The 24,628-nt window shown below is 37.4% G+C and overlaps 3 protein-coding genes and 1 long non-coding RNA gene across 4 annotated transcripts; 2 read left to right on the plus strand and 2 right to left on the minus strand.

Moving 5' to 3' along the window:
• Nucleotides 1–252: 252 nt before the first annotated feature.
• Nucleotides 253–17,624, minus strand: LOC116307682 (protein transport protein Sec24A). Its single transcript, XM_031717959.2, has 27 exons — nucleotides 17,255–17,624; nucleotides 15,037–15,842; nucleotides 14,130–14,456; nucleotides 13,674–13,754; nucleotides 13,163–13,255; nucleotides 12,613–12,641; nucleotides 12,278–12,380; nucleotides 11,750–11,876; nucleotides 11,271–11,380; nucleotides 10,814–10,880; nucleotides 10,340–10,458; nucleotides 9,918–9,963; nucleotides 9,611–9,666; nucleotides 9,022–9,123; nucleotides 8,360–8,464; nucleotides 7,698–7,821; nucleotides 7,150–7,249; nucleotides 6,874–6,932; nucleotides 6,607–6,780; nucleotides 6,174–6,284; nucleotides 6,023–6,066; nucleotides 5,390–5,524; nucleotides 4,750–4,887; nucleotides 4,297–4,401; nucleotides 2,879–2,971; nucleotides 2,342–2,445; nucleotides 253–1,942 (listed from the first exon to the last, which is right to left on the minus strand). Exons 1-27 carry the CDS (start codon nucleotides 17,481–17,483, stop codon nucleotides 1,828–1,830), a joined length of 3,702 nt encoding a protein of 1,233 aa, XP_031573819.2. The 5' UTR covers nucleotides 17,484–17,624; the 3' UTR covers nucleotides 253–1,827.
• On the plus strand, nucleotides 5,520–6,835 carry LOC148905813 (uncharacterized). The gene is made up of 2 exons (XR_016121489.1): nucleotides 5,520–5,651; nucleotides 6,367–6,835. It is a non-coding gene; the product is annotated as an uncharacterized LOC148905813 (long non-coding RNA).
• Nucleotides 17,625–17,852: 228 nt separating the features above from the next.
• LOC116307699 (NADH dehydrogenase [ubiquinone] 1 alpha subcomplex subunit 2) lies at nucleotides 17,853–19,680 on the plus strand. The gene is made up of 3 exons (XM_031717997.2): nucleotides 17,853–17,983; nucleotides 18,141–18,247; nucleotides 18,902–19,680. The coding sequence occupies exons 1-3, from the start codon at nucleotides 17,892–17,894 to the stop codon at nucleotides 18,994–18,996; spliced, it is 294 nt and encodes a 97-aa protein (XP_031573857.1). The 5' UTR covers nucleotides 17,853–17,891; the 3' UTR covers nucleotides 18,997–19,680.
• A 947-nt stretch (nucleotides 19,681–20,627) lies between these two features.
• On the minus strand, nucleotides 20,628–22,193 carry LOC148905814 (uncharacterized). Its single transcript, XM_089038628.1, has one exon. It carries the CDS (start codon nucleotides 22,145–22,147, stop codon nucleotides 21,341–21,343), a length of 807 nt encoding a protein of 268 aa, XP_088894754.1. The 5' UTR covers nucleotides 22,148–22,193; the 3' UTR covers nucleotides 20,628–21,340.
• Between the last annotated feature and the right edge of the window lie 2,435 nt (nucleotides 22,194–24,628).

Consider the following 24,628-nt stretch of genomic DNA (forward strand, 5'->3'; position numbering starts at 1 on the left):
ACAACAAGTAAGAGAACGAGTAATAGTACAAGTTTCTAACTTTTCAAGATTGGCACTGTCATTTCATATTCGTGGTCAGTGTACGTAGATTGAAACTTTAAATTGTAAAAAATCGGAAATTCCACTATGATTCAGTGTTAACCACGCGCGTAGAACCAATTTTAAAACTCGTACTGATACTCGTTGTCGGATCTAAGGGTCTCTACTGCCACGACCTACTTTATAATTGTTTTTGAATAAAAATGCTGGAAGTTACTCATGCAATTTTTCTTACATTGGCGTAGTTCTAGATATTTCTTCGCACGTACTCACATTGCACAGCAGCTATTTAATCACCTAGCAACATTCATTTCGTTTCAGCTGTCAAAAAATATATACTTGAAATAATTGATTTTTCCCAACGTCATGCAGTGTTCAGAGAAAGACCTCACTATTCCAGCCTTATTGCTCTAACTCAAAGCAAGAAGAAAACGCATAAGTTAACTGCCATCTTAATGCTAAAGTAAATTTCGTGAAGTAAGATTGGCCTTTACAGAACCATTACCTCTAAAACAACCGGCCCCTTAAGTATGCTGAGCGTGTTTCAAACAAATTTCGTAAGACTGTGAAACGCCAAATCACTGCAGCTTTCGAACCAATCACAGCAAATCACTGCTTGAGTGTATAGGCGGTTGCAATAATTCCCCAAGAAAATGAAACGACATGAAAAGACATGGCCGCCATGTTGGTCGATAAAAATATAGACCAAGGACAACCAACATGGCGGCTATGAATTTCATGTGTTAAATATTGCCTCTCTTGTGCATCTTGCTTAGTTTACACTTTCAACCGATCTCTGATTGGTGGCATTATTAGCCGTTCTGAAGTTGAGGAAAAGACTGGGTCGAGTTGGCATCGCAGTGCATTGTGGGACTATTTTACGGGACATATTTCCATAGACCTATTTTTAAGATGGCGAACATGGTGCATTGTGGTCTAGTTTCAGTACAGACATCTTTTGTTCATCATGCCTCATATACTGTTGTTTTTATCAAAGCTAGACAACAATGCATCCTGTTTATCGAACTCAAAAATGGCGTCTACTTTGTCACCTGAAACAGCCCCATAATGCACTGCAAATCCAACTCGACCCATTCTCTTACTCGTCTTCGGAATGGCTAATACACAGAAGATTACGTTACACATTCTACACCAATCCCTAACCTTCAAATAAGCTTGGTCCTAGTCTTCAACAGTCATAAGTCGTGCCAGGCTTTTAGCCTTCAATAAACAATGCAAGTTATCCTGCATTTTTCTAATTTTTTTCCGACTACAAGACGTCGTCAATAAAGCAAAAGTCAAACAATATTCTAATAATTCTAATTTTTTGTAAAACCACTGAACAAAATCTTGGATTCTAAAATAGGATTTCCACTTCCTTCTATTGTTATATTTGATGTCATAATTTATTATATAAATTTCCTGCAGCAGTTTTGAGTCCCCCCAAAAATAAGTAAAGGTGACAGAATGAGAACGAAATTTTCCCATTTTCGACAAAAATCACATGATAAAAATGAGAAAGCATTTGAAAGATCCCTTCCTAAATCGTTCTATTCTTATTTTAAACTCGATATGTTTTTCTCAATATTCTCAAGTCTTTAAACTCTCTATCAGTAGTTGCTGAAATTATCTTCAAGTACATAATATCTGGCTATATGTCTCGTGACCTCTTGCGCTCCTACCCCTCTTTATTCCAACGTACAGTCCAAGGGTCAGACTGAGGGGTGGAGGGTGGGGCAGGTATGGTTAAGAGCAGAAGGTTTGCAGACATCTGCTAATGTTATTTAGTTACTTGTTGACTTGGCGTTGAAGGTGTACCAAAAATTCATAATACGACATAACAGACTCGGATCTGTCGTCGACCAAGTTGTTCAGGAATAACATTCGATTGCGACTATCCTCCCTAAAAATAAAAGAAATTTTTTATTAAGAATACTTTTGCTTTCTACGTTAAAATATGAGCTAGTCGCTGTGATTCTTCAACGATCCTAACTAGCGTCTGCTCAGTCAGATTGAGAAAAGATTGATGATCAATACTAAAAAGAATTCAAAAATTTTTGAGCCCTAAAACGAACTCTGCGCTGATCAAATTTAGGGCACTCCTAATCCACAAATCGAATGCTATGTTTTGCCGATGGACAAAAAAAAAAGGGAAAACCCTTGAATTCTGCTATCGAAGCCAAGACCACAGAAATTAGAGGCGCGTGCGTTGCCTGGTATTGATCATGTCTTAAGCTGCAAAAATAAAGATTAATGGTGGGCGGCAGTAATTTAGAGAGAGAATGACACTGTGTGTGCTCACCTGAAGACATGTATAACAGCATGACAGGTCCTTTGACTTTGAAGATAATCAATAAAGCATCGTACGCGTTGTGATAAAGCATTGTCTAGTTCTGGTAATGAACCCTGTATTTCAATAACAAATGTATATTAACACTTTATACCTTGACCCTTTTACATCTTAAAATAGCTATCATTCAAACATCGTTTTATTTTCAACTGCAGTGAGTTAGCTTTGCGCATTGTAGTTTGATGCCCCCATTAAATATTTTCACATAAGTACCCATCAGGGGGGTGCTAACTTGTACCCTTTTTCCTTTTTGCTAACATCGACTAAGTTTGTTCAAGTCTCACCCCCCTAAACTTGTAATTTTATGCATGCTAGCATACTAGTTAATTCAGTATATCTTCAAATCTATCCTCCCCCCCACCCACCCCCCCACACACTCACCCACCACCACCAATACCACTTACACTCTACAACAGCAGGAATATTAAGAGCGTAGGAATTGTACTGTTAAAAACAGTATGAACCCAAATAAATGTGGGTTTTGCTTACCATGTTTTCAGCGATACTATTAAAACTAGGCACGTTAAACAGCTGTTGGATAATCCCATCGGGTGTGTCCTTGCCAACCCAGATATAGAATGCCTAAAAAGAGAAAAATAGGATATCGTTAGCATGGTAAACCTGATTTTTTTTCTTCTTTTTTTGTAAACCTGATATATCATGAATGAACGTGATATTTAGCTTATCAAAACATTGGAATGACGTCATCACGATGAGCGCGCGCATTAAATTCATACGCAAACAGGAAGCACGCGAACAATGTCCTTAATGAAGCTGTTGGTCATTCAAAGCAACATAATTTCATAATGAGAATACGTCAAAGAAAGATTATCGCAAACTTATTCAAAGTAAAGATTGCGACAAAAACTAATTTTGAACGGAAAGAGGAGGCAATTATATCACACAGATAAAACCTCAACGACAACTCAGACAGATACTGGGAGCCGTCTGTTGGCTCATTAAATAAAGAACAGCCAATGTTATTTTAGATAGGATGAAAAGTACGCCTACAAGCACTTTAAATTTGATACATTTTAGGTGCTTGTGCGGAAACTGAACGCGAGGTGAAAAAAAGAATTCATAATAAACATTCCAAGCACTACAGGGCTTCTAAGATTTTTAATTAGATAGAGCTGTGGCGTGAGAGTGTTTGGATAGAAATAACTAGTGGATTGGATGAACGTTGGTGCTTGAAAGAGTCAAGGGAAGTTTATTTTGAGCAAATGAGTATAATTGTTTTCCCTGGAATTCTAGAGTCGTTTAGTTTATTTCAAAACACTCGTCCGGAAATTGAAAAACACAAAGACAAAGACTAAGTTCAATTAAAGGCATACGAATCCATTTTTAAATATCATACAAGCAATACAAGCTGGTCTACGCCGTAGATAGTAAATCAATAAATAAATCCCTCTTTTTATAGTGGGGTACAAATTAAGTATATATGTATGGTTTCCAAATTGGCCCACTGTCACTCACCCACACAACCACTACATTAAATATTCTATGCATACGACTCTCAACACAGATGTTGATTTTTAACGAGGGAGGAAAAACCAGAGAACCAGACCACAACGATGAGAGACAAGCGGTAAACCACTACGCCACCTAATACAACTCTTTCTGGGTACTTGTACACTGAATCCAAACATGGCGAACAATTTGAATAACTATTGTTCTGGACTGACTAGCCTCTCACACATGTGGAAACGCTTTTATATTTCCATGTTAACATTTGGCTAGTCAGATCATCTCGCTCAAAGAAAGCGAGGCCACGATCTCTAGCGAAAAACGAAACCTACGAACGATCCACAAAAAGAGTCTCTGGAACACGACTAGGGCAGCCTAAGTACTATACGAACTATTATACACTGTTGACTATAAAGTCTGTAGGATCACTGATTACTTACATGACCAGCATCCATGAGGAAGACTCCTTGTCTACTGAGTTTCTCTGCAGAGAGGTTAAGGCAGGGAGGTTGTGGTACTACTCCACTCTTCGTATGAAGACCATTCTACAGGAAAAAGATGCATGACAAATGATTACTACTACATGTATATATTACTGTCCTTGAACAAAGCTGTCAGCCACCTCTCGAGGAGCTTCAAGAGGTTCACCTACAACACTACTGCTACAGTGTACATCCCTTATTTACAACGCAGCACTCAACTCACATGTTGATTTTTACTAAGGGAGGAAACGGGAGAGAAACCCTTGTCGCAAGGGAGAGAACAACAACAAATATTTACATGCTGGGTCTCAGTGCTGGGACTAAACCACTGACCCATCCCTTGAGTTACGAAGCGGTTACCCATTGAACCTCGCCACTCTGTCTTAGATATAGTATATGCAATGTGCGTACCTCGTCAGAGATGTCGTGTATAGGGTAGAGCGATGGGTAGATGGTAAGCATAATAAGAGAAACTGGCATAGTCTTGAACTGTTGCATAGCATAGCATCGTTCATCCAAGCGAGCTGTTGAACCCAGACGAAAGGCAAGCTGCAGAGGAAAAAATCGGAGTTAAAATTTACACCTTGATGATTACAGGGCATTTCGATGTAGAACTATTTATCTGTCTCATACATTCAATATTTAAGTTATTTATTGTTTGTTTTTTGTTTTGTTTTTTTTTTTTGTTTTTTTTTGTTTTTCTTTCTTTTGTGCAGAAGTCCTTCGAAATCATGTAAGGGAATTCTGCAAGCATTAAAATTCCAGTCGTCTTGTCGCACTAACTTGGAAGTTGCAAAAGAATCATAGTGGATTGCTAGACACAAGGCAATGTCACGTTGTAGACTAGATAAAAATCTCTTGAACCAATTGCAGAGCAAGAGTTCACTTTTCTTCCAATTAAAAGTGTCACCCTCAGCAGGGAGCATCAATACCGTAAATTTCCCAGTCTCCCGAAATCTGCTTGATATTAAACCCTGACCCCACTAAAGTATTCTTTTGCTTATTTACTCGTTGTCTTCTGTGTTATTTAATATCAATATTATTGTCTTACATGCTTTAGTAAGGCTAGTGTGTAGAGTGGGAACAAGCGCAGAGAGAAAGGAGCCAGGAGGTGGCTGCTCTGTGGTTGATTGGCCACACTTTGACGGAACACTGAGAGAGAATCTATACACGCATTCATCAAAGCCTAGAAAAGAAAGTAATGAAAAACACATTTCAAATATATTTGGGACCCTATGTAGGTCAATAAAGAATGAAATAACAGGAGCCAACAGACACAGCTCTGGATTCAAGCAATGCTGTTTAGGGATCAGGTATTTAAAAAAACTGGGTAAATATGAACAAAACTCAAATTATCTTTTTAACTCCATCTAAGGACTAACGTCCAAACCATGCAAACTCTTTTACATTTAAGTTTTTTCCCTACTCCCTTGGTGTATTTGACACCCCTATGCAGTTCCAACTAGTCATAATCAGACAAAAATAGTCCTATTTCGTGGATTCAACCATAGCCTTTTATTATTCTCTAGAAATCAGCAATATAAAGGTTTTGCACAATTTGCACAATCTCATGATGGCAACCAAGTTGGATGGCAGTAACAATAAAGTCGATTTTCATGAGATTCGATTTGCTAATTCAACCTATATAAACAAAACTGTAAAATATGTTATAACTGTGGCTTACCTCTCGAGCATCTCCCAAACTAGACGATAATGTTCTGTCCACAGCTAAAAAAGTATAAAACCATACATGAGATTTTGATTGGCATTTAACATGGTTTTCCTTAGGTGATTGTTTCCAGTTAAAGAATAGTGTACCTGTAGGCAGTACCTACCCATCTTTGACAGTAATGTTGCTATAGCCTCTTGGTTAGCATGAGCGTAGACATCAGACAGCTTGGTGGTGGTGGGCATAGCCAGAGTATGGACCCTTATACGGCGTTCACCTGAAGAGAACAATCAATAGTGTTTACCTGTTTCAGACTACGCGTCATTCTCTTGAGAATAAGCTTTTCTTTATTTTTTCAGGTATATTTTTCAGTTATATCTGTATTCGTGTGACTTCTCATGTGCAACCGTTAAACGAAGAAATGATACTCTAGGTAATGACAGTTGGTTACAAAGTCTGAGTATTTTACAATTAATATAATACAATTTGTAAATTCAGTATCTGGACTTCCTATGACGTCATGTTGGCTGTCTCGAACCCACATTTCTATTCCAGATCTACTCTTGTATGATTCTAACATATATTCTGTCATATCCCACCTTTCGAGCTAGTGTAGAGAAGTGCTGACTGCATGCACACGATGTTGGAATCAGTTAAGTTATCTTCAATATCAATCTGCATAGTGAAGCCTGTATCTGGGTTGATGTTTGGAAGAGAAACTAGATCTGTAGAGCGCACAAAGAAATTTCCATGGAAAGTGTGGATTGCCAAACCTAAAAAGAGAATTAAAAGCAACATAAGTAAGCAATAAAATTATGATATAAATTATTTTGATCTTGTCTTTGTTTTAAGATTATTTTATTTACCTCTAGTACACCGCACTCTCATTACGGCTTCAAAACCAATCTTTCTTGTGAGATAACGACTGTAAAGGAGAGAAGGCAAGTTGGTTATTTTCAGAAACTTTTTACAATGGGTGAGGGCTGAGTTTGGCCAAATGGGTCTAAAATAGGGAGGGTGGACTTTTGAGTTTTTTTAAAGACTTTTTTAGCTCTTTTGTTCATCAAATTCTCAAAAAAACCTTTGCCCCTCAAATGCCTATGAGTAACAATTATGACTGTTTATGGACTTCTGTGACTTACACAAATTCAGCCTCAAACTTCTCAACAGCAACAGGATTCCGAACTACATGGAAGTCTGGATAGTATGCAACACAACCACCTGAATACTTTGAAGCACACACTAAAAAGGGAAGGGGAAATCCAATTAGTATAGACATATTATCACAATATAGACACCTTGCAGCACTTTGGAATGCAGCTCAATCTGGGGGACAAAACAATTGGAGATTCTTTTGTTTTGTCCCGCAGATTGAGTTGCTTTGACGTCACATGCAAGGGGTCTATAAGCATAGTAAATTCAATTAATGGTAAGAGCATACTGACTGAGGCATACTAGGGGTGATAACATGCTTGGGGATGCCATACCAGAAGTAGAAATGTTTGTATTGTCCGGTGGTGGTGATCAGGCATAAAAATGGCGTACAAATAGAAATGCTAAGCTCCTTTATTTTTAACATACTTATTTTTATACCTAGCAAGACAAGTTCTTGAACAATGAATAAATCCTGGGGTGGTTGGATGGAGTTGGTTTTGGGGGAGAGGGGTAGGGGGTAATAAAGTATACATACTTAGTGATGATATATCTGCATATTGTGTAGACAGAAGGAACAAGTCAATAGCAACTTGTTCAGCAGCACAGTCCAATGCAAACTTCTTGTAGAAATCTGTAGCTGGGGCTAGATTTACAACATCCTAAAAACAATAAGTACAGTAGTTCAGCGTTACTATTGCTACCCTCAATAGTCACTTTTATTCCCTTGAGTAGAATTTCTTTCTTTAATGGATGCACATGAGAAAACATATAAATATGGATAAAACTCAAACAGAGAATACTATTCTCAAGAGAATGAAACTTGGTCTAAAATGGGAAAACATTATGCCCCAAAAAAGATCAAATTTAGAGCAAAATCTTGAAGAAAGAAGAAGTTATTCTGTGATGGGTGACATAGTGTTTTACCCCTCGCCTCTCACCTGCCGATGTCCAGGTTTGAACCCCAGCTCAGACTGAATCATATGTGAGTTGAGTTTGTTTGATGTGTTGTTCTCTCCCTTGCCATGAGGGTTTTCTCTGCATTCCTCCGGTTTCCTCCCTCCGTAAAATTCAAAATGTGAGTTGAGTGTCGTATGTTGTAAATATAGAATGTGGTAGTATATGTGTGAGGGAACCTCAAGGAGGAGCCCCGTACGGGGAGTGGTCATAAGTAAAATATGAGTTATTTGATGGGATTACCTTTGCATTAGATTTTTGATTTGGTTCCTCTCTTTTCTTCAGTTCACCAGGTCCAATATTTGGTAGTGTAGTCTGGAAGACTGATACCCTACCTCCTGTAGGACCCTGGAAAAAGAGTACAAATTACATTTAGAGAGAGCTATCACTGTTCTCTGCTACGATTTTCATACCATTTCATTTTACCAGGTGTAAATAATTCTGTCCCACGTGGTTTTGGTTTGATGCTCATTAAAGAGGCATATGACTGAGGGCATTAGAGTGGACAGGTACAAGGAAACCCCTCCTCATGCAAATTATCTTTAAAGCTTTTTTATTAAAAGTGTGATGTCAATCATATGCAAAAAATAACTTCTAGTTCCAAAACGAAAAGAAGTTGTATGGAAATATTTCAGTTTTTCTTTTTGAGAGAATTCTTTGTGTACTGTTCTGTTTTAGGTGGAGTTAAAATTATTGAGAATGTTTTTGTTTTAATTAGTGGTTTTATGGAGTAGTTGGACCCAGAAATACAGTATGTCACAACTTAAAAGCTCTATTGTTCCTGTCCTACAATGCAGCTGGTATAAAACATCCTTACAGACTGTACATTATTAGTCAACACAAGAGATTAAAGCTTTTACTCTTCCCAACAATTTATTTTATTCATGAGTTAGGTATTTTCTTACCACAAGTTTAAGAGCTGTTTGCATTGCTGCTCCTACTGCACTGTGTACATTATGAGTACCATTGAACATGGTGGGAAGAGAGTCAAGTAACTGATGTACGAGCTGGAAAAATAAACAAGAACCTCACTTAAAATAATGGTACTTGTCAAACAATTTGCATTATTTATCAACAATTATAAAAATGACTGTTATAAATCTCGCATTCTGATTGGTTGGGATCACGTGCTTTATGAGAGCACACAGCATGCACGTGCAATTTGCATTTTATAAAAGAAATAAAAAACTTTCTTGCTGTGCTGTGTGGAGTTATAAAGCATTTACGGATTGGCAGAACACTCGAGAAGTGTCCAGAAGCATTCCGCTATGCATCATGCTCCTCCTAACACTTCTCTCATGTTCTGCCAATCCCTGCATGCTTTGTAACTGCACACCTAGCGTCGTGTGTGTTTTTTCTATTTCTTCAATAAAGTTCACCCCAAGCAACATTTTTAAGGTTAAAGAAGAGCCTGGCTCGAGAGCTTCAAACATAGATAATCAAAAAACATTATAGCAGATAAATGCAGGGGCCTGAGATCTCTGTCTTCATTACCTCCATATTCTCTTTCAGGTTGACTAACAGATCATCTGGTGCTGGTAAGAAAACATCTAAGAAAACAAAATGGGAACCAAATTAATCACTATAGCAACATCAGTACATAACTTTATTGCCGCCCAATAAGTATACTTCATCCTGATTGGTTCAGATGTGGGATAATCCCACCAGAAGGTAATGACTTCAAGAAAATTAATATATTTAAATGTACAGTAGATGTACATTTTTTAAATGGAGCACTGTTTATAGTTTTAATGGACAACTTATTTATAGGTAGATTGTGATTAGGATTTCTTTGACTCACCATCTAAATCAGAAACTATGTACATTTGAGGCTGAGTTGCTTTGGGCTAAAATGGAATAAAGATGGCAAAAGTGAATACTAAATCAAATTATAACATAATTACACCATAAATGATTTCTCTCATCATACAGTACTAGCCACAAAAGACCCGGAAATTGGCATAGGTAATATGACTTTTCTAATTTTAAGCCAAAGATAATGAAAGTTGGCGAAACGAAGAACAAAATATTCTCAGAAATCATATCTTTTTAGATTTTTGGATTTCTTCCCTTTTGGTGGGAAAATGACGTCATCAACATATTACAAAAACTTAAACTTTACACTATAAAAATTTTATTACTGTACATGGATTTTACCAGCTTACAGTATGTCAAGTTATTCTGTTTAACCATGATGATCTAACAAATTGCAGGTTCACCTACCTTTAAACTATAAAAATGAATTTTGCTATCAAAGGTGATGAATCCAATCATTGTCCTAGAGTCTCCAGGCATTCTATCCAAGTTCTCTTTTAATAATCTACATGCACTATGAAGGTATCCTGGAATAAAAAAAATAGATAAAGTCAAATAAATATCACAATAACTACACAGATTACCAACATTTGTGAAGAAATATATAACTTCATTAGAATTAATGAGATAGACCAATCTTCTTGGGCAAATTACTACTCTTCCCAGTAGGCAATTGTGATTATTTTTATTGCCTTTGTAGCATCCGTTAAAGTTCGCCCCAATTCACACAACATTTTTGAGTTCTTTAAGAATAGCTATATTTTTTTGTCGAGATTTATTGTCTTCTCAAGGATTGCTGGTAGGCAATGAAATAACACTCAAGGGAATGACACATTCTGAAAATGGGAAACAGTGGTACAGGTCTCTTGCAAAAAAACTTACCAGTTTCAATGGCATTAAAAGAAACATCAAAAACAAAGAGGAAAACTGCTGGCTGTGGAGGCCTTAACTGTAAAAAGAACAATTAATGTTGACAATGATATATATATATATATAGCACCCTTTCTGCATAATACTATATATATATATACGTAATATATTAATGAAGGCACTTCATATGAGGTTGTTAGTATGAGGTGTAGGCATTGAGAGTGGTCACTGCCACGGTTTCAGGAAAATGGAAAAAGTGCCCTTCCCATTAGGGAAAGTTTCTGAAAGTACGTAGGATTACTTGAAGTCTTTAAACCCCCGAGGTAATGAACTAGAAGAATACAAACAACACTTGCTTTAATTTACAAAACAACTTGATATGTATACACAGCTTCTTATTGTCATGTACCATGTTACCAGGTATGTTGGATGGATGCACGTAGGAACATGAAGCATAAATCTTACTCACCATGTACTCTGAGGGAGCTATAAATTCTACAGTTGAAGACTTGATTTCTGGTCTCCTTGAAGGGTCACCATAGGATTTGGTAGTGGGGTCATAGCAGAATTCCTCTGGAACTAAAAGAAATAACCAGTCATATATATACCTGGTAGTTAAATAGGTAGTTACTACTCTTCCCAACAGTTCGGGGCAGTTGTGAATTTTTCATTGCCTTTGTAGCATCTGTTATGTTAACTACAAGTGCATTTCAAATCGTCCATGTGTTGCACCACGTGGACAAGGTTTTTACACCTTGTGATCAAAGAGCATTCTAGTTATATCAAGTGGTGTGAAAAAAACTTGTCTCCTATGACTACTGTATTTGTATGTAAATTTGCTCTACAACCTACTCATACATGTACAAGAATGTTGCCTGAAAAGTTGCATAAATAAGGGTTGTGAGAATGTTTCCTGGAATTCTTTAGATAGAATTTCAAAGGACTTACCATCATTGGTTCTAAAGCACATGGGACATCTCCATCTTCTAGTTTCAGTGAAGGTCACAAAAGGATTGATATAGGTTCTACAGGACCGACATCTGGTGATGACTGATGAGTGAATTACAGGTAAACTCTGCAAAGCAAGCATGGATGTTGTTATAATGATCCACAGATCAATGATGTAGTAAACATATGTATCCCACTCATTTTGTCCAAGATGGCAAACAAGATGATGAACATATTGTACAGTTGTCAAATTGGACTTTTTGAAGATAAAACCATTGTGCATTATTAGTTTCAAGCAAAAGAAAATAATATATGAAAAATATTTCTCCATCCCTTAGAACATAATCTATTTTTTGAGTTATATTTCAATAAAATTTGCATATAGGATGCAGCATTTTGCAGCCTGTAAAACCCTGTACAACTGTACAACAGAAGCAAATGTCAAATACTTGAAAAATGCCAGCCACCTTAAGCCAGAAGAATGATAATCTATCCATTGATGAAGAGCTTTATGTATACAACACTAACCTGGAGATCTTTGAAGGGATGCAAGTGTATTGCAAAGGGAAGTCTTGATTTTGTCAATAAGCTTTTTGTCTCTGGGACAGAGTTTAGAGTACAACAGAGAACACTGCAATAAAATAAATACATTTTAGAAATCACAGAGCTAAAAATCCATTCAATGCATATCTCAGTGGAACCAAATGAGTATAGAAATTGTACATCAATGATCCTGCAAACCATTACATCTGTGCTTCTTTTTATTTATTTTTAAGAACAAAATGCAAGTAGAAAAGCCAGAGTAACCTTGCACTCTAAGTCCCAATATTTTTAGTTAATTTTGCTAAACCCACTGTACATACCTTGGATGGCCATTTCGTTTCTGAAGATCCTAATAATCAAAGAAGCATAATATAAAGTGAAACATTTGTACTGTTGTTTTGTATATTTTCTAGATAATAAAAATGATTCAAAGTGATAATTATCTAGTGACACATCTACAGCTTATGAAATTAGAGCAGCGTGCGCAGAGAAGGTCTTCAAGGTGAGCTACAGAGTTTAGTTTAATTTGTTGAGGAAAAGAGAGCATAACTAATGTTTTAGAGAAAGACAGGAACAACAGAAACATTGATAGGGATCTAGGGGAGGGGTGCTGGAGTTGAGCTGATATCTACTGCATTATTGATGCTTGAGTTTGTGATCATCCTGATCATAAATGGTGAACCCTCACCTAAAGAAATTCTTGATCCACCACTGGGGAGGGCTACCCCTTTTTGCCTTGCATGGTATGATATTGAACATGAGTGATTTCAAATATTAACAGTGGCTTAGACCTTACTCACTTTAGTCCAATCCCTTTTAGGGTGCTCTGTAGCCTAGAGCTGATGTTATATAGGTTTAGATGATACTTACAGGAGTTAATGGAGGCACTGGTGGCTCAAGTGGTCCTGGCGGGACAATGTTTCTTTGTTCCAAAAGGTTGACAGGCTGGACACCAACAGGTTGCTAAGCAACACAAAACAAAAAATGTAACGTTCAAGATTTTAATCCACTGTCAATCAGAAATACATTACCCAAAGAGTAACTACCAAGGATTCTAAAATATTGTTTTCTAAAAGATCTGAGTTAAATTTGTTTATCATGTATTTCATCTTTTTATTCTCTTGTGAAAAGGGATGCATGACATCAATACTATTGTCAAACAATGCTGGGGTCTTCATTAAGTTTTGAAATGATAGAAAAAGGTCATGAACTAGCCAGAGAGTCTACATGTAAGAGAAAATCTTAACAAATTACTAGGCCTTAAATAGTAGTTTTAAGGTGAAGAACTTTGCTCATTTACCGGAGCATTCTCCGATCCCCAACCCTTAATGAAACCCCTGAAACGATGTACATAGATAGATATACTTGACATTTCTGATACCTGTAATGTTAGTCTGCCCATTTGTCCAGGTAGTCCAGGGTAGCCTGGTTGACTCTGCCCTCTACCACTTCCAGAATAAGGCTGCAAAAAAGTCAAAGAGGGCAAAATGGCTGCTTAGTTAATGGTCGGTATAAGAAATTTACAGTGCTCCACTTCACAATTAACTCTAAATTATTGGTGTGTGTGAAAACCAATCCTATTGCAAACATTATTATATATATATATATATATATATATATATATATATTAATAGAAAATCCTACTCCAAACAAACTTTTTATTATAAAGCAAACATGGTGCATTCACAAGGTCTGTTTTTAGATCTTGTATCAATCATACCTTATATGGTATGGTTGGTGCCAAAGTTAGGTCACAATGCATCATGTTTATCAATGCCAAAAAAGGCCGATTACACCACACCTCATACAAAAATACATTTAAAAAACTGTATCTTACCATTTGTCCTGGCATCTGTCCAGGCATTTGTCCTGGCATTTGTCCAGATATTTGACCAGGCATTTGACCAAGCATTTGACCTGGCATTTGTCCTGGCTTCTGACTAGGCATCTGTCCAGGCATTTGTCCTGGCATCTGTCCTGGCATCTGTCCTGGCATCTGTCCTGGCATCTGTCCTGGCATCTGTCCTGGCATCTGTCCTGGCATCTGTCCTGGCATTTGACCAGGCATCTGTCCTGGCATCTGACCAGTCATCTGTCCTGGGAACCCCTGACCAGCAGGGTAAGACATGCCAGCCATACCTCCTGGTGGTAATGAAGGTGCTTGCTAAAATGACAAAGATTCACATATGAAGAAGTGAATAACAGGAGATGAAAAGAAAAAACTCTAAAACATTCCGAGTTACAGGTTGGTTTTGAACCCAGGACCTTACGCTAGTCAGACACTCTAAACACTAAGCCACTGGCAATAATTCTAATGTTGAGCTACATGTACAGCTGTAGGTTCTGAGTTACAGGTTGGTTTTGAACCCAGGACCTTACGCTAGTCAGACGCTCTAAACACTAAGCCACTGGCAATAATTCTAATATTGAGCTACATGTACAGCTGTAGGTTCTGAGTTACAGGTTGGTTTTGAACCCAGGACCTTACACTAGTCGATCAGACGCTCTAAACAATAAGCCACTGGCAATAATTCTAATGGTGAGCTACATGTACAGCTGTAGGTTGTGAATGGGTTATTTGTCATATGAACTGCAATCCAGCAGATACTGAGACATTATTTTTCCTGAGTTCTTTCTCTTTCACCTTCATTATTCATTTAATCATTATTGTATAGTATGTATATCTCATATTTTTTCTTAAGACTGACCATTAAATTCAATGAAAATTGTTTGTCAATTTTTACCTGTGTAGGATATTGCCTCCTTTTAGACATCATAGATGGTCTACCGCCTGAACTATCTTTCCCGGGGCCTGGAAAGCCTGTGGGTTGTATTGAACCCTGACTGTTTGGTGATTGGATACCAGAAGGTGTTGGCGGCCCTGATGACGGTGGCGTTGGCTTCTGAGGGATCCCTTGCTGTCCAGGATAAGTACTCCCTGGTCCCTCAGGCATCACAGGCCTTTTAGGCTTACCACTATGCAATGCTGAATAGGGCTGCGGACTAGGGGTTGACCGTTGAGATCTGGTCTGAGAGGTAGGCATTGCTGGACCAGAGTCTGAACTAACTGGCAATGTAGCTGGGCTAGATGGAGTTGTTACTGCTGTTGAGGGTGGCTGTTGAGGTGGACCGGAGGGTGACAGCTGCTGTGGCTGGGGGTGTGAGCCTACAACAGGAGTAAATGCCGACATAGTGTGCATTTGTGGCATGGGCAAGGAGTTTTTATTAACAGCATAATGTTGAGGAGTGTGTGTCTGCGATGGGTGTTGTCTTGAACTAGGAGGAGGTGTAGATATTTGCTGCATTGCATTTGGCGGCATCCCTTGTTGAGATCTAGTCATACCAGGATTACTTGATGGTGATGAAAAAGATGATGGTCCAGCGTTAGGTGATGGTCCATTACTGGAAAATGGTACTTGCATAGGACTCATATTTGGACCATTCTGATGTGCTGGAAGTGGTGGAGTTCCCCTTAATGGTGGGCCATTTGGTAAAGATGTATTTGTATTTGGTTGATAATTGTTCTGCATTTGTCTTGGGAACTGATTCCCTGTGTGAGACAAACCAAAAAACTATTTAGATGATTATAAAAATACCAGCTTATTATATATGTATCTATGAGTTTACCATATACAGAACATGAGGCCACTAGCTGAATGACAAGTTTTATATAGATATGTACATGGATGATCACACATGGAGGGCAGAGTTTGCCCTTCACTTAAGGCTGGTAATGAGATTATGAGATACACTCCAGGGCTTAAAATAATGGCCAATCAGTCACCAGTCATGAACACAAGCCAAATTAGTTTTAGCTTAGTCATACAGTACCTCATTTCTGGCTAAACATTACTGGTCAAATTGACCAGCAAGGCAAAGATTTCACCTGACAAGTCTCAGTTCTGGCTGGACATTGTCCAATGATTAATACTAAGCAATTCCATAACAAGCCCAAGTTACACAGAGATAGGCCTCAATTCATTGCAAATTATTTACAAATGCAAGATTTTCAGATTAAAAAATAGGAAACACATTAAAATTTCCCTGCACATATGAACTGTCACCAACCCTGTGCACATGTATTTTTCGTCAAGAGGCAAAAGCAGTGTGAAACTGGTCTATTTTGATTTAAAAAAACAAAACAAATGATGCATCTCAATCAAATTCAATAGTTTTGAAATATTGTTCTCTCATTTCAAGTTTACCATTTTCTCCACTTATGTCACTATTCGTCACTACAGCACACATTAACATACTTGCCATTTACCATAATAGATCTGTTAATTTAATATATGTTAATTTGGAATTTAAAACTTGAATATTAAACATCTAAAATTGGTAATTCACTTCAATATAATTACCAAATGCTAGACATCTTAGGTACAGAGTCTATATTTTGACAAGTAAATAGAGAATTGTGGGAAATCGAGCTTTTAAATTCGAAGTTTTAGAAAGACAGAATCCTAAATTATCTCCTAGCAAAATAAATTCTTTATGTATAGCAACGAGCAGGTACAAAAACCAAACTTCTATTGATTGCTTTTAACATATTCGTCTGAAACTCAATGAATTTATAAGATACCAGACTTTAGACAAAAGTTATAAACACATCTTAATCTCGACTTTAAGGCCAAAACACGCAAATATAGATTATTTCGAATTATTTTTCGTTGTGAATTCTTGTTACGTAGTGTAAAATGACGTGGAGAGATGCCGGCTGTAACGCCAAAGTTAAATCAGAACGCAAGATTGCCATGTTTGCCTGCGGGTACAAGCAGCTAAACTAACAACTGCAAAACTTTTATACAAAATAATATCAGAAAGAATATAATGTTTATTTACAAAGGATTGAGAAATATTCATAGAAATATTTATAGAACGAAGGTACGAGAAAAGTGTCATATGATGAGCTTTAACATGTTGTGTGATGATGACGAAATTCTGTAATACCAGCACACTCACCAGATATAAAATGACCTGGGTTTCCAGTTGGTTTTGAGCTTTGGTTATCCATTTCATAGGTGTTTTGCGGTGTTCGTGAAGATGATGATTGAGACGCGTTTTCCTGCACAAAAACACCATGCTTGCCTAATTGATTTGCTTGGAAATGATTCCTTGAATCATCGCTATACAACGAGTTCCGTTCAGCGCCAGGAACAGCATTACTCGAAGGAATTCCAACCCCTGACATCTTGGATAGTATCTAGAACATCTCTACTGTAGATATTTAGTCCAGGACGTATTATTTTGGCCCCAAAGGGGTTGAAAGTTGGAAGAATTTTCTGTCCTGTTATGAAAATTTTTAGGGTTCAAACTGCAGCAAATCGGTCATGCGCAGTACACGGCTGAGCAAGCGACGTGGCAAGACTACCCACAATGCTTTTCAAAGCACAGGAAACCCAAACATTTTCCTTTATTTCCTATCATTTTTTTTTAAATTAAGCCGCTTTTTCTTTCGGACCGATACGAAAAACGGCAGTGAAGGAAACTACTGCGCTAAAGGATGAACGAGACCGACTACTTTATTTTCCTATATTGGGCTTCCTGTGCGCAAAAACACTATGTTCCAAATGCACCATGGGTAGTATCACAATTCAATATGGCGGCTGCTTGGAGGACAAATTTAGGCAGATTTGCTAGAGAAATTCGTATTCATCTATGCCAGACATCCGAAAGCAGCCATGGAGTAAGGTAATAAATATTACAGGCTTTCTTTCATTCAAAATTCATAGAAATAATTTTGAAATTGCTGGTCGAATGTACAAAAGACATCAGACAAATCTGCTGAGTACTCTTTAGCTCTTTGCATGTTCACGAAATTTCTTGTTTTCTTTTGTGTTTCTTTTAGAAACTTCCTTGAAAAGAACTACGTAGACATTAAAAAAGCAAATCCAAAGTTCCCAATCCTTGTTAGAGAATGTAGTGGGATTTTCCCCAAGATGTATGCAAGATATGGTAAGAACAGTAGCAGTCTGTACTAATTAGGTGTTAAGCTTTTGTACAATTTATATTTTTGTAGATGAACATCAAAATTTCAGGTTTCACATATTCATAGAATCCTTAGGCTCTCCTAGTGAATACTTGAAAATGGCCAGTCCCCTCTAAGATTTTTGATATTGGGTTTAAATAAAAGATGATTTGCATACTGAAATAAAAAATGACTGTATATATATCAAAGTAGCCATACTTTCTTTCATTTTCCATACTATTACTGACAGTTTAGTATCTCAAGTTAAGGCTGGAATATAGAATATCACATGCTGTGATTGGTCAAGTGACCAAGGATTTTATCACAAGATATTCACAAGTTGTGAGCAGAACTTAGTCAAATCAGCAAAGCAGAAGTAATGATTTTTTTTTTTGATCCTGAATTTCATCTAAGTTTTCTCTGATATTCAAGTCTAAAATAATATACTAAAACCATTCTTCACCTCAGTCTTAGTGATTATCAATGAATATTCACTTTGCCCTTGATGAAAAATATTGTTTTAAGATAATAATCTGCTTTAGATTGTTTTTGTACCATACAAGGTCTTTTCTACTGTTTGGTCATCATTTATGGCTGTATAACCATTAACACATCTGATTTCATACTTTGATTTTCCATAGGTTATGGCAAAGAAGTTAGTGTAGACCTCACAAACATGAAAAGTGAAGAAGTTGGTAAAGCAATGGAAAAACTTGTCACAGCCCAACCTGAATAGATTTATACAGTAAGAGGCAGTGTTCCTTTGCACAGAAGAATTCCTGTATTACAATATGTTACATCCTAAACTGGCATCATCTTACCTTGTCTGTCAGTGAGGTAGATGTTATTGATGACATGATGAATTATTACGATATTTTGTAAATTTGTTGTGAAGACTTTATGTATTGCTATAAGCCAAATGCTCCATAAACAAGTTTTTTTGTCATGAAATCTGATATTTTGATGTAGGTGATCATATTAAAATTTTATTAGGATTTTAATTCAGCAGGTTCTGATATTGTGCAATTGATAGAGTAGGTTGCAGTTGCTACAATATAATTGTATTTTATATTTCTACCTTTGAACAATGCCACCTGATTGAATAATACAAGAAGGTCTACTCTAAAATTCCTTCAACTTCAACTTGTAATTGTGATATTTGGAGTTTATTTGATCTCTGTTTTTGTGGCTACTGCCTTCTAAGGAGGCAATAGCCACTATGTCATACTTTGGTTTGATGAAATAGTTATTCCACAGGAAGCCCAAAACAGTGTTAGTTTAAATCAAATACTATTTGCTAGATGCTAGAGATAGAGAGAGATAGTGGAACTTTGAACAAGGTGATTGAATTTGATTCCAGGAATTATCCAATGTACATCCAATGCTCATTTGATTGATCTGATATGGCAGTTTTTGTTGAGTTTGACTATTTTTTGGAATATCATATGTGAAGGCCCACTTTCTATGGATTGCGACCTTTTCTCTTTTTACAGTGATTTCATCCTATTTTTTGGCTCCCATAAAGATCGAGTGCTTGTGCAGCAAAGCACAGCACGTCCAATGTACAAATGTCTTTTGAGACACCAAAAGATTTCTTTTGAAGCTTTAAGTTTCAACTTCGTAAATATGCAAAGAAAATTACCAAGACATTCTTTTATAATTAACATGCCAGTTTCTTAGGATCAATAATAAATTGCCCAAGGTGTTCTTCATATATACATAGCAGATAATACAATTAAATTATACATTGAAAAGAGAATACTACACAAAAATTTGCATTGCTACACAACAAAAAGAATTACTTATAGTGTCATAATGCCAAACATACTACTTTTACAAATTTTAGGCTGCATGGCTTGATCCAAAACTGCATTTTCATCCTTGACCTGTATACTGCAGTTACTGTACATAGCCACATGCAGTCCTCCACTGCCTCTTTTTGTACCATCCCTTGTTAACCAAAGATCATATATGATGCAAATGTTAACAAGTGTATTACCACTATTAATGTTTCAAAAGTATTAGGTATTTGATTGCTGTTTACTCTTGGATACCTCTCCAATGTATCATGCTTCTGAGGAAATATTGAACGGGTTTTTTTTTTTAATCTTTTATTATTTTTTGTTTTGTTTTTGTTCTTGAAATCAGAAATAGACCCAAGAACAATCCACTAACTGCCCACCTTGTATCCCTTCACCCTATCTGTCTGAGTTGATACAAATATAACTAATTTCCAATTTAAATGTAAACTAAATAAATGGCATTCCTATGATAACCCTTTCCTCCTTTTCTCCCTGCTTATCCCTACCACCCCCAAGAACCTGCTACTGCTACTGATCTTGTTTTTGTTGGCTTGTACCAGGAAACAAATTTCTCTAAGCCAATTTATTGATCACCGATTTATACCAGCTGTTTTGTAATTCAGTATACTAGTAAATATTTTGAATCTGGACATTTTGAGTATAGGAGTGTGCAGACCGTAAGTCATGATAAACCAAGTAAATGGCCACTCATAAAATGGGTGCAAATCCATCGTGCCCCGAATCCATGGACTTTGACAGTTACCTAGTATGTTTCTCTTGGACAACAAAAACAAACATCAAATATTTCTGAAAAGGGTTTAGATCCATGAGAAAACAGGGAAATCTGGTCCCAAAAAATGGATAAATCCACATTCCATTGAATTTGCAAGATCTACCAATCCATTAAAATTTTACTCTGAATCCGTAAGGTAATCAGGACCAAATTATTTACAAAAAATCCATCATTCCGTAAGCCTATTCACGTCTGCTATCAGGGACTTGGATTTTTTTTCAGAAAGCAACAAATGATTAATTATTTCCATACTGTATAAATTTACAAGGTAATAAATAAATTTCATCAAATTTATAACATACATGTAATCCAGTTTCAAATACAATAAGTTGAAAGCAATTCAAAATAGTTCATACATGATAAGTTTTTTGAAGAACATTCATCTTTTTGCTACACTGACACATGTAGTAAGATTTGTAAGACATGTGACCTTTATGTATACCAAGTAATCCTTGGTAACGCAACCGTTCGTCGAGTATATGCATTTACCAAATGTATGGGATGAGTTTAGCTGTTTCCTGCCTGTACCTCTGATAAGCTGGGATATCCCCCCATCTCTTAAGTGCTTGTCTGTCAAGAAGAGGGATCCCACTAACTCTAATCAGCAGATAGGCGACAAAGAAAGGGGATATAACACTACCAAACTCCCAGCCTTTCATGACAGTGGAAGCAGGAAGAAACAATCCAGCCCAGAGGAGTATTTCGCCCAGGTAATTTGGATGTCGACAGAGGCTCCATAATCCAGATGATATCCACTTGCCTTTATTAACAGGATCACTTCGGAATACGCTCTTCTGTCGATCGGCTGTTGCTTCAAGAAGAAACCCCAGGGTCCAAAGACCCCATCCAAGATAATCTCTCCATCCAAGCTCGACGTCTTTTCTTGTAGTGTTCAAAATGATAGTAGGAAGTAGAGTTAGGAACACCCAAACGCCTTGAATGGTCCAGTAGATAAAGAAAACCTTTGGATTTCCACGTACTTTGTCGAATCGGCTGTCATGGCCATCGTGGAGGATTCTAGTAAACAAGTACGATCCTAATCTAACACCCCATGTAGTCACACAGCCAGTTTGGAGCACTTGGCGAAGATGAAAAGTTCCTGTTGATCGAAGGGTTTGCCAGGCAAGAAATATGTAGGTTGCTGAGCCAGCCAAATCGTAGAATTTTTCGGTTTGGAAAAGAGCTGCAAACACCCATAGTACCCACTGAATTCCAAAGTCGTAAGCTGCAGTAACTAACAATGGATGCATCGTGGACATCTTGCTCCCCATAGTAATGCAGATGACAAACATATGATGCACCTTTTATTATGTAACTTTTTGGCCCTTGACACAGGTATCCCAAACACGAATACAACACTAAAAAAAATAAAGCCGGGAGTCCTGGACCCGGTTGTACGAAGCGTTATCCGTCGGATAAATCCGTTTATAGTGGATAAATTTATTGGATAACAGGATCGACTTATCCACTGGATAAGGATAGCGCTACTGACAAGAACATTTACTGCACTTGGATCATCATATGCCCGCAACGGAATAGTGGGTGGTGCCGTGAAGACTTCTGGGTACTATTGCACTATTTTGGTGATTATGACAGAGAACATTGGGATATTTGTTCTTGTTGCGTCATGGCGCAAGTGCAAATTCACAAGTAGTATGACATGGATAACGCAAAACTGTTTATTTTGTGGCCTTAAAAAGGGCAAATGTTTTAATATCATGTAGAGAACACCTCAAGGAAGAAGATCGTCTTAGACAAGTTAAACGAAATCATTCTTTCTGTGAACCATTCCATTATCTTTTGACTAACATTGCAACGAAACCTCTTTGCATGATACAGGCAACCCAGTGAACGCCTGTAGGGCGTCTTGTTTTGTATAGAAGGGGGGGGGGGGGGGTTGGGCCTTTCTTTGATCAATTTCAGACATCATTGTTTTACAAAATGTAGAAAGCTTAAAAATAAAATCAAGTTATAAACATTTCTCTAGTAATTATTTTTGCCAATATATAAGCTTAAAATGAGAAAGTTAGGCATCGATCGGAGTTCTTGGTCAGGCGTCGTTTGCCCCGTGGGTGGACTGGTAACTACACGGCCAATCCCATCATCCAGCACGACCCGAGTATTAGCAAAGTGGGGTATTTTTAACTTAAAAGTCATAATCGTCAACTTGCTTCTCAAATTACAGTAGACGACTACGAGAGGTGAAATGGAGACATCAAGAGAGACGGCCGAGTTGTGTCGTATCTCTCAGTTATCACTCAGTGAAAATCCAACAGACCAAAAAATTGAAAGAGTTTCAAGTCTAAATAAATCTGGTTATAGTAGCCATGGAAGTCAAATGGAAACAGATAATTTTTCTAGTGACGAGAAAGGCGCGCCAAGATATATGGAAGATGACGAGGAATATCAAAGTGGAACAAATATTATCAGGTCAGGCAAGAATGACTTTATTAACATTTACAATAACACTGGTACTGTCATAATTGATTTGGGTTGCGGAGCTGAACACAAAGGTGGCAATTTAACCGAAAGGGAAAGGACAATTTCGCGGCGACCTTTTCCTGATTCTGCCCGTAGTCTTGCCAGTTCCATGAACATAAAGCGAAAGAAATCGGCAAAATTAAAAAGCAAAAGAAGACTGCGACAGACTTTACTGCCGTTTCCAAACCGCAAAAGCAAGATGAAGGTTAAGCCATCTTCGGAAAAAATTAAGGAAGTGAACATCAGTGTGGATAATAATAGCGGGAATATAGTTATTGGTGATAGTGCAGCGTGTCACGCAAGTACTAGTGAGGATCCGTCACGTATACGGCATCTTGAGGGTGAGCAAGTTGTTGCTGATGGAACAGAGATCATAGCCGTGTCACCACCGAAGCAGATGGTTGTTTGCGTGGATAGAAGCATCATGAAGTGGCTTCATCAATTTTATGAAATTACAAATCAAATTTACCCACTGAGAGACAATGGGAGATGGGAAGAGTTTTATGAAACAGTGGACAAAAGGATCCATTTTGCGAGACAAAACGGTCAATTTGAAGAGGAAATATTTATGACAATTGAAAAGAGCACTGCTTTAAGTTACCAAAAAAAGAACGAACAATCAATGGAGGTAGTAAAGCAAGCTAATGACATGATAACTCGCACACGAGGACTACAAATGAAGGAGTTCCTTACAGTTATGTCACATTGTCAGCTTGCAGCTATTTATCGACGTGAACAAAAGATGTTCAAAGCCAACCACGCTGTTGTAATAGCAGGACAAAATGCAGAGTTTGTACCCTCTTATCTCGCTAAAGCATACGCCATGTACGAAAGGGCCAGCAACCAAGCGATGTATATATCTATTGTGTCAACACAACAACCAGAACGGGAGGAATATGAGAAAGATACCCGGGAAGATCACAGGAGTTGTATTTCGCTTTGTGAAAAACTGTTGAGCGAATCTGATGATATTTATCTTCGACGCCACCATTTTTGTTTTCTAAAATTAGCTCTGATGAATCTAAATTGCCGGAATGAAAATGCTCGCATCCAGCCAGTAAGCGAAGACAGTGTCCGTGAAGCAAATGAATGCATCACAAGAATGCAAGAGTTGTACAGTGGGGAAATGAGCGAAGCCACAAATATTCTGTTGCTCACGGTTCAATCTGATTATAAATACCGTACTGGAGATTATTCTACGGCCATGGTGTTTGCTGAAGAAGCGTTAAAGATATCAGAAAGGAGGGGGTTTGAATTAGAAATCAAAGAACTTCAGGAAAGACTGAAATTGC

The sequence above is a fragment of the Actinia tenebrosa genome, unplaced genomic scaffold, assembly GCF_029948245.1.
Source record: "Actinia tenebrosa isolate PJP-AT-01 unplaced genomic scaffold, QUT_ActTen_1.0 PGA_scaffold6__47_contigs__length_16458017, whole genome shotgun sequence".
Classification (NCBI taxonomy): Eukaryota; Metazoa; Cnidaria; class Anthozoa; order Actiniaria; family Actiniidae; genus Actinia; species Actinia tenebrosa.